This window comes from Saccopteryx leptura, chromosome 2, assembly GCF_036850995.1.
Source record: "Saccopteryx leptura isolate mSacLep1 chromosome 2, mSacLep1_pri_phased_curated, whole genome shotgun sequence".
Taxonomy (NCBI): Eukaryota; Metazoa; Chordata; class Mammalia; order Chiroptera; family Emballonuridae; genus Saccopteryx; species Saccopteryx leptura.
The window spans coordinates 28502457-28517858 of record NC_089504.1 but is presented as its reverse complement, the minus strand read 5'-3'; the positions used below and the strand labels follow the sequence as shown (position 1 = coordinate 28517858).

General features: G+C 40.0%; 1 protein-coding gene across 3 annotated transcripts in view; it reads left to right on the top strand.

The window, feature by feature from the left end:
* The window catches only part of SLC44A1 (solute carrier family 44 member 1), a 196056-nt gene that overhangs the window by 45692 nt on the left and 134962 nt on the right, over window positions 1–15402 (top strand). For all 3 annotated transcript variants that reach the window (XM_066367521.1, XM_066367520.1, XM_066367519.1), the window contains exon 2: window positions 8980–9069. In XM_066367521.1, coding sequence (XP_066223618.1) covers window positions 8980–9069 — 90 coding nt within the window. The remainder of the gene's footprint in view (window positions 1–8979; window positions 9070–15402) is intronic.

Below are 15402 nucleotides of genomic sequence, written 5' to 3'. Positions count from 1 at the left end.
CTCTAATCCATCTTTGATGGGGGGGTTCCTAAATTATTTTTTTAACAATAATAGGGATGTAGTTACTTATGAGTTCTTAGGTTTTGCCACAGAATTGAACATATATTAGTTTCTGTGCAAGACTGCTGTGGACTAAAACATCTTCATTAGCAAAGACAGTATCTGATTTTAATTTGAAAAACAAATTTACTGAATTCCTCACCCATTAGCTGTGTTACGATCAGTGTAATCATCATGTTCCTTCTCCATAAGTTAGTGTAGTCTTCATAAATCAGTTCTTACCTGTTCCATCAGGGAACGATCGGAATAGAGTCCTACATTAAGTACCTATGAAGAAATGGTTACAGTATAACAGGAAAAGTCAGTAACTCCATGCGCTATCTGCAGATGGCTGTATTGTAGCAGCAGGAGGTGCAAAGTAGAGCTTTGGTCACATCAGTCTGTCCTTGGTATCATCAAGTACTGAAGAAGTTCTGACGATTGTAGGATGTGATCGGGAAAAATGAAGCCCATAACAACGGTGTAATGTTAAAGAAAAATTTCAATAGTAATTTAAAATTAAAAATATTGCTCACCACTGATTCAGAAGATGAATTTAAAATATTGTTTGGGGATTGCAGACAAGCCTATATAATTTTGATCATGTTTCATTGATAATGGAGGTAAAAAGATGCTATTAGCTTAGCACTGTTTTGCAAGAGGATGAACTTGGCCTCTACTCAGTAATTATCACGTGCTGATGTGCATGAATGACAGCCACTGAGATTTCTGATGTAAGGATATCTTTCTAACAGGCCCACAATGATGATTTCTGAGGCAGTTAGAGGAAGAGAGTGAAGACACTGGCAACATATCTCCCCATGATCTTTCTACCACTGTATAAATATATAACTTATAAAGCAACTCTAGGTGTCACTTCCCTTTTCTCCTTAAACGGATGAATGTTTGATTTAGAATAAAGTTCATGAACTAAGAAAAGCAGTTGGACACAGATGCCTGTATCTTTCCACTCGATGTATCTCATTACCTTTAACTTCCTGCTAAAATCATGCTTTTATTTTTACCTTTCAAGTATGAATTGCCATCACTAGGCTTAGCAAGTGAAACGGATTACTTGTAGTAACTGTAAGTAGTTTTGCACTGCAAATCCTTGACAGAGCTTTCCCAAAGGACAGGCAATGTCTTTCAAAATCCTATTACAAGATTTTATTAGCAGGTGCTTATGAACAGAAGGCTGAAAGCCTCCATGTTTTATTGCTACCCAACTTCATCAGGTCTTCTCACTCTATTGAAAATTGTGGCAAAAATGATACACATCAGCTCTTTTATTCTTTTGTTACTACTCTGCACAAATAAAAGCATGTTGGGGAATTTAATGAAGCAGTATGTCCTTGGTGGGAGCTTTGAGGATTTGGACTATATGACTATTTGTCTTTAATACTGGAGGTTTCTACGTAAAACAGATGGGCATGAGCAAAATAAAGTCCTCACAGATAGGCCAATATTTTCCATGTATGTACTTAAATCACACAAATGTCTCCGTAAACAGTGACTGTGGAGATGCACTCAGTGACAACTTTAGAGGCATTCCGAATGGCCAAGCAGTAATTGGGACAATAAAAATGACAGCAGAGCTCTTGGAACTGTGAGACTGTTTTGGAGGAAGTCTGTTTACCCAGGAAGTAGAGACTGTGATGGTCAAGAAAAAATTAGAGGGGAGGTGGTGGTTGGATTTTGATGATTCAACAAATTAACACACACTTTCCAAGGATACTTTCTGGGAATCTGTGCTGGGTGAGAGGCCACATCTCAGCTTACTTTGGCCTTCACATGCAGAGCGGGACTTTCCATTGGAGTCAGGGAAAGGCAGCATGGCCCTGGATGGCAGAGAGCTAGGCACACACACAAGGGCCAGCATGTGTATGCTTGTCATTCGATGTAGGCTTCATGTCATTGTAATTCCCAACCAAGCAGTTTAATTCTCCTTTATTCCTGACCCATAGCATGGGTCGAGGATAATCTTGAGTCTACTCAAATTTCTAAGCATCTGTACTTATTAGTAATGAACACTTGCAAACTGACAAAAACACAGGAGTGTGAGCAGTGCTATCTTTGTGACTTTCTGGCTCAAATGCTCCTGGAATCGAGTCTGGTTTGTCCTCTTCTCTTTTTCTTTTAACACTGCCTGCACACATCAGTTCGCTTCCTTTGGACCAGCCTCCCAGGTTGCCATTTACTGTTGCCTTGAATGCAGGAGAAATGGGTCCTCTGGCTTCCTCTGGAGAGATGACAAGGGAGCCCAGCCAGGTTGCAGCAAAGGTAGACGTATGTGGTCAGATGGTTTTAACTCAGTGTTTGTTGGAATCTCACCAATGACTTCAACATGCAAATACTATTCTTGTAGCTTCATAAATATAGCCCTGTGGCTAATTGTGTCAGAAAACAAAGGAAGCTATGGTTCCTGTTTTCCAAGACTGAAAGGTCCCTTTCTAACTGGAGCAGCCATAACATTCTTAGTATAAAGGAATCTGAATAGATACAGCAAGAAAAATGGCTGATTTTTTTCTTTTAAAACAACCTAATGTTCTATTTGTTTACTACTAAGCATTTTTGAGTGGAATCATTCTTCTTTGGCAGTCAATATCGCCTCATCATAGCTAGCAAGAATTTTTAGTAGGTTCTGGGCACAACACATTCTCTTTTTCAATGTTTGCTTCAAAGGTTTATGATATCATTTCAACAGATTTCACAAATGTTTGCTTAATGATTCCCCGTCTCTATTCCTGCCATACTTTAACACATTGCTATTTTGGCATTATTCATAACATACAGTTTATTTTGCCTTGCTAAACCGGAGTGCAACTGAGGGCAAGGACTTACTGTCCTGGTTTTGAATCTCAAATACTTTGGGTAGTGCTCAGTTTTTGAAAAACGATCAGGTCTTACTTGAAGAGTGTTGTCTGAAAATCGAGTAACTTCTTAGTTTAATTGACTGTAACCATTTTGTAGTACATTTTCCATTTTTAAACCATGGCTATAAAATCTGGTGTACAGAGGAAAGATTCATAGCCTTAGGGAATACTGTTATTAGATTACTATAAAGATCTTTTGGGAAGCTTTGTACCTCTATTTTAATTAGGGGAAAGTCATACAGACAATAAGTTCAGAGTACAAAAAGAAGACAGGGAACATTGTCTTTGCCTTTAGATACCACCTGGGTGTCTTCTGACTAGTTAGATTTTGGACTCTACCTACTTCCATGTTGGAGACCTAGTTGACTCTTTTTGTCTTAAAGCTGGATTGTTGCCTTGCCTAGTCATTACTTCCTGCGCTGCCTATTTCTGTGAAGTAGATTTACATCTGTGAGACTGTTTCCTATCTGATTGGTCCCCTGCCTTGGCCCACCCTGCCCTACCCTGTTATCTGATGCCCTCCAGTGACAACCTGATTTGACCTAACCGGTTATAACATGTATATTAACTAAACATTTGACTTAATGGTGGCAAATTTCATTTTAGCTACTGTTTTAATGCTATCAGGTATTGATTACTATCCCCAAAACTTTACATACATTATGTATTCTACAGCTCTCTGATGTAGGAATCATCCCTATTTCACAGATATGGAACCTCAGGCTCAAAAGTTAAATAATCAGCTCAATGTTTAGTTAGTAAAGTTTTGGGGATAGTAATCAATACCTGATAGCATTAAAACAGTAGCTAAAATGAAATTTGCCATTATTAAGTCAAATGTTTAGTTAATATCAGGGGAAAGGCAAGTTTTATATTCTATGTTCTTTTCATTCCTTGTAGTAGAAAGGTTCACCTAAGTAAAAGGACAGTTTAAAACTTGTCAAAACCTTTGTGTATTACTATTATCTACAACTACATCTACATAGCAACTGTACCTACATTAGCAATGATATAAAAGTATAGAAAAAAAATTTTTTACAGGTTGATTTCCTAAAAATAAATTCCCCTTGTAGAGCATATCAAATTCACTGGAAGACCTTGGGTTTAACTATTAGGGTTCATATTGAATGTGGAGACTATGACATAGTTGCCTATACTATGTGTGCTTTGACTTCTATAAGAGATACTATGGAAGGCTTTTTGTTTTTTATCTATGATGTAAAAAATGTAGAAAGATGTTACATTTTTCAAAATGTAGTGAAGCTGTTACACGTTCTTCTCCCCTAACTTTAAGGATATGAATATAAGACTGTTGGGCAGATAAAATATATTATTCTCACTTTGTTAAAGATGGCGCTGCCCACGTGGAAACCCATTGACCAGGTGATATTAATGTGTGTTGGGGGCGGGCTATGGGCAGGCAGGATCCTTGTACCCTGGGGCTTGGTTTTAGGACTAAGCCTTTCCTACCCTTCTTGATGTGGGGTGGTACAATCCCATCATGTCTCTGATAAGTGACTTTGTGTTAGAGACTTCCCTATTTTGTATATTGGATTAAAGGTTTTGATTTCTGCACTATAAAGTGGGGCAGACCAGGACCTTGCTCTTTCTCGGTTCCCGAGATTAGCATTAGAGAGGAGAGAGCAGAGAGCAGAAAGCAGAGAAAGGCCACATGGAGGAGGCCAGGAGAAGCAGCCAAGATGGTGGAGTGCTGAGTGAGAAGCCAGTTTGTGCAGAGTTTGTGCAGGGAGAAGGAAGGAGATGGGGAACAGAGGTGACTAAAGCTGGTGAGCTAGAAACCTTTGATTCTAGGAAACTCTGATAAGTCAGTAGCTTTGTGAGCACTGAATGAGTGGGTTTTGGAGCCCAGTGTGTGTTTTTATTTGCCTGCCGGATACAAGCTAGGATTAAAGACAATGGCCCATCAGCTTTTGGCTCCGTTGTTTCTTTACCGACTGTCCGAATCCAGTGCAAACCTGCATAGGCCAGGCGGCTGTGATGGTGGCCGTGGCTACTGGCTTTACAAAGACAAAATATGAGGTGGATGTCAGCTGTAGTCTGACCTAGAGTTTTAAAATGTTTTTTATAGTCTACTACTATATTATAAATAGTAATTCTGCTTTCTACATTATTAACCTTGTATAAGTGTGCAAAAAGACTACAATGTGTGGCCTCACCAGGCAGTGGAGCAACGGATAGAGCATCGGCTTGGGACTCTGGGGACCCCGGTTTGAAGCCCTGAGGTCACCAGCTTGAGCGTGGTGTCTCTGGCTTGAGTGTGGGATCATAGACATGACCCCGTGGTCGCTGGCATGAGCCCATATAATGTGTCCTTTCTCCCCTTTTGCTGCCATCAAGATGATCTTTTTATCTTTGGTTTTCAACAGTTTGAATATGATATGTGGAGGGTGTGTGTGTGTGTGTGTATATGCACTCTTCCGTGCATGGGTGTGTTAATCCTGTTTGAATTAGTCCTACTTGGGATTCTGTCTGAGATTTTTGGGCCTGTGCTTCAATTTCTCTTGTTATTTTGGAAAATTCTCAATCATTATTTCATTTAATATTTCCTTTGTCCTATTCTGTCTTTTTCTGAGATTCCAATTACACATATGTTAGATAATTTGGTATTGTCCTATAATTCTTGGATACTCTTTTAAATTTTCACTTTTTTTGCTTTGTATTTTACTTTGGATAATTTCTATTGACTTATCCTTGAGTTTATTGATTCTTTCCTTAGCTGTGTTTAGTCTACTGATGAGCCTGACCATGCATTCTTCATCCCTGTTACCATGGTTTTTAAAATTTTTTTTTTATTTTTAGCATTTCCTTAACTCTTTCTTATATTTTCCATCTTTCTGCCAGAATTTGACGAGTCAGGTTTCAGGAGTAGATATCCATTCATTTTCACTGAACCTGGGTTTTCCCATTTACAAAGTAAAAAATTGGGAGTATATAAAAATAACTATCAGAATTGTTTTGGGGATCTAACGAGGTTCCTTGGGTCAGTCCCTTCTTCCCTTCCCGGAGTCTCAGTGACTGCTACCGAAAGGCTTGGACTGTGTCATTACTTTGGTCCTGTTTAGTTCCTAAATTGTATGATTTTGTGAAGCAAAAGGGACCTAACGCTTATTGACAGCCTGTATTACTGTCATATAGAATTTGAGGAAGGGGTAAAAATCACATTTAAAAAGTTCTTTTGCAAAAACATTTTATTTCTGCCAGATCTGTGTGGATTTTAATAGGAAGAAATGGACAGCATTAAATCCAGTTGACACTTGGTTAAATCTGTTAAAGCATCATTAAAAATTTTCAACTGTTGGGTTTCCCAACTCGTTGGAGACATTTTATAGTTCATAAAACACCTCACTTTTCTTCTCCCTGTGTCTATAGGATTTTAAGCTATTGGATTGGCATCCAGATTTTGCAATCTGAGGGTAAAAAAAAACAAGGGAGTTTCTTGCTCTTTACTGACTGGTTCAGATGAATGATATTCTCATCAGATTTGGCTTTGCAGTCACAGACGTGGGTTCAAATTCTGATTGCACAGCTGTGAAACCTTGAGCTGATTATTTAAAAACTTTTGAGCCTGAGGTTCCGTATCTGTGAAATAGGGATGATTCTTACATCAGAGAGCTGTAGAATATATAACATATGTAAAGTTTTGGGAATAGTAATCAATACCTGATAGCATTAAAACAGTAGCTAAAATGAAATTTGCCACCATTAAGTCAAATGTTTAGTTAATATCAGGGGAAAGGCAAGTTTTATATTCTTTTATATTCTATATATTCTTTTCATTCCTTGTAGTAGAAAGGTTCACCTAAGTAAAAGGACAGTTGAACAAGAGGGTGAGGGTTAACTGAAAAGTAAGTGGTGAAGAAAGAGTAAGACTAATAACCAAGAATTAGTGCTTACCCGTGACAGGTGATCACATTCAGTCCTCAGAACAGCCTTGTGAAGTAAGCTGCCTCTCCTGAGAAGCTTGTCTTGATCTGAGTGAAGGTGACCACCCTCCTTTGTGTTCTTCCCCTCTCCTTTGCACTCTGTCACTGTCTTTTGTGTGTAACCCCCAACCCCTCTCCATCTCTCGTCCCTACTGAATGATTTTCTGTGTATTTGGCCCGGAAGTGGCCCACAGTATCTTGAATTGAATTGCTGAAATGTCAGATCTTTCTGGGTTTGTTTTTTTTTTCTGGTCAAGGCTGATCTCACTTGCTTTATGTTATAGATGAAAATTAAAGCGTTGAAAACCTCATGTTGGTTTGTGGCAAAAATACTAGAAAATAGTTGTGGATAAAGAAAGTGCTCAATCCATCTAAGGCCCTCCATTCAGCCCCTCCCTTCAATACATAATGTTTGTTAAGTTAAACAAATATGGTATGTTAGTAGCTGTTGCTTTGGAAATTACCTTTGAGTAAATATAATGCATTTCAACGAGGTGTCCAAATTCTATTTCTAAGTAATTTTACAATAATGGGTATTATTCAAGATTGAAATTATTTAATATAAAGAAACATTCTTAATTCATACTGTGAGCAACTGTCATCCAAAACACAGCCCCATAATACATTCTTATTTGAATAACACTGGGAATGATGTCAAATTATTTTTGCAGGTTTTTTTCTTGTCATAAAAATTTTCACAAAGCCGCATTCCCGATCATAGACTTTTAGAGTTGGAAGGAACCTACGAGATCCAGTTTAATTTCTCCCTGCCCCCCAGAGGTATGAAGCAATTTATCTGAAGTCATGCAGCTAGCTAATGACAGACCCAGGGAGAGAGCAGAATCCTTCAGCCTTTATCCACAGTGTTGTATTCCTCTGCAGAAAAGCTGCCTGCTCACTCTCAGTTTTCAGTGCCGGAGTCTTGGGGTAAGGGTTTTTTTCCATGACTGACTAGTGCTCCTTTGTTTCCTGTGTGGGCGTCTGGGAGCTAGCAAGGCCGGTGGGGGGGTGTTGTTGTTGAACAGCTGAACTGTGTAAGGCACTAAACAAGGAAAAGGCATTTGTCTAGTGAGCACTTAAGGGGTCAGGTCAACGTGGTTGGACCCTCAAACTCTCTGCCCTCATTGTTGACAGGCAGGTATTTTAAGGTTGAGTTTCTTAACCTGGAGTCTAAATTCCCTAAACACTTATGAAAATTATGCAAATATATGCTTACCTTCCAAGAAATGCAGCTTCAGTTTTCATCAAGTTATCAAATGAAAAGCTGTTGTTTTTGGAGGGAGGGAAAGCTGAGCAAACCTGTGTGAGGACTGGCGCCCCCCTCTCGCACTCCCAAGTCTAATGATTACTAGCAGGCCTGCTTATCTCCAGCCCCCTTCCTCCTGACAAGCCTTCCCACAGGGCTCCGCGCCCTGGATCTTGTCATGGACGCCACTGGAGGCCCCAGCCTTCTTTTTGCAGGAACTTTTCTCCCAGGTTTTCCAAGGCGACCTTCTCTCTGTCATCTCTGCAGAACTGTTTCCAGGAGCCGCTATGAGGCTCGGGGATTCGTGTTCATCACAAAGCTCAAGAGTGTTATTTCAATTACATTCTGGTTAAAAGGAATTTGTGAGCCGACTTGAGCACCTAAGACAGTTGCTCTAAGAAAAGAATGTAATCAGAATTCTAGTCTAATATAGTACTTTGCAAATTAACTTTTAGAACACCTCTGGTTCGTTAGTTAGGCAGACTCAGTGGTTGATATAGAAACTCTAGACATTTCCAGAAGCAGCATGGGAATTTATGAACGGTAATTTCAGAGTTGCCCAGATCTGTCTGTAAAATTGTCTTCATTTAGTTTTCCTCCTTGAATTTTATAAGACTTAGAAGAATCTACTTTTGAGTAGGAAATTATTTTCATGGGGCTTCCTTTCTAGGAGAGAACGTATAGAAAGCACATTCTAAATAGTTAAGTTTGGCATCTGGACACTAAGAAAATGGTGACATATCGAAGTTGCATCTTCAAGGTTTCGTAGAAACTTGTTGGGCAAAGGAAGGGTGTGGGCATAAATGGTAGATATGTGCTTTCCTAATTGTAACTAAATTTAACATTTGCCACTTTCTCATTTTATATTTTCCATTAGAGCTCCAAGCGAGAATGGAAGCCTCTGGAGGAGCGTAGCTGCACAGACATTCCGTGGCTGCTGCTTTTCCTCCTCTTCTGCATTGGGATGGTAAGGAAACGCCCAGGTGCTCAGAACCTGAGCTCACAATCCGAGGGAATGATGGGGAGTTGGTTTAAAAAGGGAGCTTGCTCTTTACTTAGGTAGTTTTAATTCCTCTTGAATTGCTTATATACCTAGAAGGCGTAGGTGACCACTGAAGCAAGTTATTTTTCTGCCATACAATTTGCTGATACTACTTGATACTCTTTGATTTTTATTTTATTTTATTTCATGAATTCATGAAAACAGATAAAAGTTTAAGGAGTGATTGGAAGACTTATTTCTTCAACTAGCTCATTTCAGAAAGCCAGATCATTTGATATAAATTTCTGTGAATTCTGATCTTGATGGGATGGGTGAGCAGAGTACAGGCCATGAGTCAAGAGTCCTGAGTATGTAACCAACCCGGTTACACAGACCTGCTGGTTATTTCTGTGTCTGTCAGTTCTCTTCTCAGGGACTTGGTGTTCCTTTGTATAAAATGAGAGGTTTCGCTGGATAGTATCACCATGCTTCCAGTTCTGACATTTTGTAGTTCTTTCTAGATGGGAGGCTGGTTGCTCACTGCTTCTTCCTCCTCCTGCACACACTAGGCCCTGCTGCCTGCTGTGTCTACTGCAATGAGTGGCACCTCTCAGGGGACATCAAGGAACCTGGTGACTTTCCCCTGGGTGTACAAGTTGCAGGAGCAGAATCCCTGGTGCAGGGTTGATAGCATCCTTATCCTAATTACATACCCTCTCTGCCCTGCAGGGGTTTCTGCTACAGGCTTCAGGGACTTTAGAGTCACTGACTGTGGGCTGGGGAAAAAAAGATATGAAACAGCTGTTTTAGAGCTAACTGATGTTTCTAGCTAGAAAAGACTCGGAAGTCCTCATCTGGTTCGTCACCCTTGTTTTGCAGATTAAAAACATCAGATGCAAAGATGGATATGACCAGCCCAAGGCCACAGTGCTAGCTAACGGCAGAGCTGGGACCAGAGCCCCAGTCTCATCACTTCTGGGCCACTGCTCTTTCTGCCACCTTGATCCCTCTTCCTCAAGGGCACTGTGCAAACAGTACTGCTCTCTCCCCTAATCTTCACTAGCAAATCACAATATGCGCCCTCAGACCGCCTTTTCTGCACTACGCGTAGTATTTTTAAACTCCCTTTTTCCATACCTTACACTGAGGTTCTTTAGGAAAATCTCATTCTGTGTCTCTCTGTAACTGCCCACCTGGCTAATGCCATTTGCGAATCGCAGAACAAACCTAATCGCGGCTCCTAGACCTAATTGTAGGTATCAGTTCAGCCCCTGCACCACGGAAAAGAAAGTGGCACATTTTAATAAGATAGAATAAATACAGCAAAATAAGGAGTATTCATTTTAAAGATAATAGACAGCTCAGTTTCAGCAAACCTAGTTTATTTAGAGAAGCCAAAATACCATTTCCTCATTTAGGACTTCTGAGATAGTGTTCCCAAGCCTGCTCAGTTGAATGGGGCGGCAGCTTAAACGCAGCGTGCTTGATTGTGCTTGGACTGTGCCGAGGAGAACCAGTCCGCAGCCTGGCCCCACCGTGAAGTTAACCGTGGCGCCAATAGCAGCTGACCTTTCGAAATTATGTTTATCAAAACGTGGACCTGCCACCCAAGGCGCTTTTGATTCTCTGTGCTAAAATAGCTCAGGAAAGTGCAGCCATTAATGTTAATAGGCTGACTTGGGAGTGACTTGAGAGTAAGGAGCTATTTGTTTACTGAAATGTTTTAATGCAATGGTAATTAATATAATGTTGATTTTAGTGTGATGATAATTAAGACCCACTGTGTGTACTTTTAAATGCAGGCACAGGGTTATTTGTTTTGGAATTGATTCTCGTAATGGGTTTCCTTCCCTGAGTTGAACTATCATCAAGTTTTGCCCTGTGGAGCTGGAGAGATCTCCAAGTTCCGTGGCCCGCCCTCCTGGCACAGCAGTAGTTCAGTTTGTCTTCTGAGTATTTACGTGCATTTTTATTTTAAGGTTTTCTTTTCCCCTTTCGTTCTCATTCTGTTATTACTTTAGAGAGAAACACAGTCAAGAAACGTTGAGCATTAACTCATGCTTGAGGCTTTCATCTATGTATTTATCTAAGGTGACCAACTTTTTTTACAATGAAAAGGAGGACAAAAATAAATTGAAGAAAATATCAAATAAAAGAAACATTTTATTCACTGCAACAATAATCCACTATAATATAAATGCATAGTAAAAACATTTGTAATATTCTATATTGTAATTATGCTTATATGCCTATTAATTTTTAATAATGATTGTAAGAAAAAAGTACTCATTTAGATACAAATACGTCACATCACATGCAATGGATCGACTGCATCGATCGAATACGGACATTTACAGATTAGTCTTCCAATATCAAAAAGGAGGACATGTAGGAGGACACTTTTTGAGGGAGAACAGAACTTACAAAAGAAGGACTGTCCTCCCTACAGGAGGACGATTGGTCACCTTAATATCACATTAAATTCTCCCAATTGTCCTGAGATAGGTATTTCCTCCAGTTTACAAACAGGATACAGTGGAGTTAAATATTAGCGTATCTAAGAATATACCTGTGGCAAAGGTAGAGAAGAACTGGAACTTTCTGCCTTGATTCTTTTCACACTGTGGCCCAGCCGCTGCCGCTTTTCGAGTCTTCTTTCTCAGTCGCCTTGCTGCCTGCTTCTCACACTGCAGCTGGATTCACAGCCTCGGCTTGCAGATCTGTGCTCATGTCTGAAACAGTTTAAGATCTATGCATCTTTCGCTCATCCTCTCCATTAAATATGCTTATCCTGTTCATTCCCTTGTAAATATTTGTTCTTCTCTTTTATTTCTTCCGTGACTTTCAAGGTTTCTTTCCATGCTTGAATTGTCTAGAATTCAGAGTCCTTTTCAAAGTAAACTGCTGTTAGCCTTCTTGACAGTTATGTCCTTCAACGTGAACTTTCATCATCGATGTTTTGCAATTACTGAACATATGCTTACCCTGCTCTAGAAAATTACGTATAATATGGTAGTCTCGATTTTTATTTTTCATTAAAGTAGGGGGGGGGGAAGATTCTCAACCCTAGCTGCACATTCTAATTCGCTGGGAGCTTTTAAAAAAATACTTGTTCCTGGGCCCCACCTTAATGGTTCTGATTTCATCTCTGTGGCTCTCATGCTCAGTCAGGGTTGAGACGCACTGTTATAGGCACTGATGGACCACTGAAGAGTTTTAAGAAAGAAATTATAAGAGTGTGTTTAGAAAGACAGCCCTGGTAGTCAGTGTTAAATGCTTGTAAAGCCATTGGAAAGGATGAAGAGATTTCAGGCAGAACCATGGGGGCTGATGCCATAGCCCAGGTCAGTCCAGATAAGAAGTGAAATAAGAAGATGAGGAGAGAAATTTTAAAAATAGAATTTGGTGTCATCAATGTTGCAGGCAAGTGAGAGACAGATTAAGGGCGACTAAGAGGTTCTTGTGTTAGGAGTAGGGCTTTTCAGTTCAAATCCTGTGTTATCTTCTTATAGGTTCTAAACTACAGCTTTTGTGTACACAGAACAAGAATGGGGTGGATAAACAAAGTATTCCTTTATTAGTAGCTGAGCAGACACCTGGTTATATCCAATAAAGTGCTGCATTGTAAAAATAACTTGTAGAATAAAGCTTAGGCTAAAGGTCTTTTCCATCTTGGATGGCCTAACTTCATTCTATGTCAGGGAGAAGAATGTGTGAGAAGGGAAATGAAGAAGAGAGAAAAGAGGTCCACCTTGACCAAATAGCCCAGATCAATTTGCCATCAAAAGAAGGGGAAGAGGGGACGCATGCTAAATACACCTAGTTTTTAGCATGGAAAATGAAAGCTACACCCCCTGAAACTTATCCCTATTGTTGTTGCTTCCTATGTACTAGGTCCTGTTCTCTGCACTTGACACAGAAACATATTTCACTTTCAAAACTGCTCACTGAAGTAGACATTATCATCATCCTTCCCATCTTACAGATAAGGGACCAGAGGCATCCAGATATGTTAAATAACGTGTCTGGATTGCACAGTGGCAACCCTTGAATACAGGAGAGAAGAGTACTAAGGTGAGGCTTCAAGAGATAATCCTTTTTGGGTGCTTGGAACTGGGACCAAAAGAAAAAGCTGTTCAGAATGTGGACCTGTAAGACATAACTCACCCGCCACTGAGATGTGGTCTAATCAATATTTCAGACTCTGAGCAAACAGTGGAGCCTTCCCACTCCCTCTAGTATAGAGTTAGGAAGCAAGGGTGCTGGCCAGAGGTGTGGAGAGAGGAGAACTGAAACATCCTCTTCGTATCTTTTATGTGCAGTCTAGTAAATAATGCTGCTCCAAAAGAAGATAGGGTGTGTGCGGGAAAGGGGACCGGTTTGGCAAAGCCAGGGATGAGGAGATGACTGTGACACACAAGTGTATGGGTGAGGATAAGCGACTGGAAATGCAGAGCTGGCATTTTGGAGAATGATCTGGACTAGAGCTGGATTTCTTTCGGAGACATCGTTGCACAGTTTGTCCCTTCCGACTGCTTTCAAGGACCTTTTTTATTTTATAGCATGAGTGCAGTTCCCAGAGCATAGTGTTTCTACCTCATTAACTGTTGTTGATAGCAGCCCGAAGTGAGACACTCAAAGACTCACTGCAGTATTTTGTCACCTGTGTGCTGTCTGTGCTTGGCCAGGATCATAAGGCAGGAAGAACAGCATACCAAAGACTCCCTTAAGGCTACCTGATGCAATGACGACCTACTTTCTGTTAACTTCTGGAGCCTTTAAAAAAAATGGGGTAAAATAGACTTATCATAAAATTTACCATTTTAACTATTTTTAAGTGTCCAGTTTAGTTAAATCTATTTTGCTTTTAGTGTACTCATGTTTTTGTTTTTTTCCCCCTCAGTCACTGTAGTGGACCAAATGGGTTTATACTTACTTCTCTCCACAAGTACACCCTGGAAAAGTTTACTTTGTTCCTACATTCCCTTACATTCATAAAATTGTGGGAGCAGAAATCATAATGTGAAATTAATCTGGTCCAGTCTTTGTTACAAGGGAGGAAACTGAGGCTCAGAGAATTTTAAGTGACTTGCCCAGGATCATAAGGAGTATTTGCAGTAGAGCTGGGTTTGATTCCCAGTGTTCCTTGTGAAGTTTTTTTTTTTAATGTTTTTATTACTTAAGTTGCTTGTGAAACTGGGCCTACCTGATTTTGCTTCCTCACGCCCCATTCTTTTCTTCTCTTTGGAGACATTTCAGTTCTTCTAAGGTAAACCTTACGTATTATAACCCTTTCATACCTTGCAGGACATCGTGTGTTTGCATGTACTTAGCCACTGCTTATTGAGCAGGTACTTCCTAGACTTCCCCTCATTATTGTCTTCTACTCTCCTCTTTCGTAGAGTAATGCATCCTTTTTAACTTGAAAGAAATCCAGAAATCTAGCAGGTTGTCAAACATTTTAAATTAATATTTTTGGTTTAAACAGCAGCACTGAGCATTCTAATCCTCCTTTGTCTGATGGGTCTAATGGTCTTCCTTCTCCCAGGGTTCTCAGGAGGAACAAGCCAAATGTGACTCCCAGGTTTGACAAACTGGCTATTAGGAGATTGATGCTAAACACTGACTGAGATGAGGGTTTTCTAGATCTAAAGGAGAGAGTATTTGAGAAAGAAAATAAAGAATCTGGACTGCCTTTCACTAATTCCTGGGCAAGGGCTGTAAGCATGTCTTTCCCCCATCGTTTTACTTTGAAACAGTTTGCCATCTTACGCACCGTACTCTCCCTCTCCTCATCATGTTTTTGTTGACTTGTTTTAGAACTAAACTAAGGCTGCCACCTTGCTCGGTTGCACAGTCAAGGCTCCGGGTGTGAAATTCAACCTGCTTGTGAAATAAAATATGTCTTTTTTTCTTTTTTGGCCTAATAATAAATGAAGCTAAGCAAAAGCTCTTAAAGTGAACTAGACCTTAGGATATGAAGGGGAAGTGAGCACAGTTCATTATTGAGCCAGTTGTCCTTTCTTACATTTAGCAACGGATACTTACCAGCTGCCAGATCTTGCCTGTGGCCCACCGTCCCCGTATACCTAATCTGATTTGAGTCATCTCCTGTTTGTGATTCGATTTGCCTGACCCTCCTCTCTTAAAATAACACTTCTGAAAACACTTCAAGAACTCAGTCATTTTAAGATTTTAGCCATGGTTCTCTTCCTTACTAATAAGCTTACTTTCTCTCCAGTGATTGCTCCCTATTATAGTATTATAAAAGCGTTCCTCATCCCCCTTATCATTGGCTTTATTACTGTGGCTTCTTTC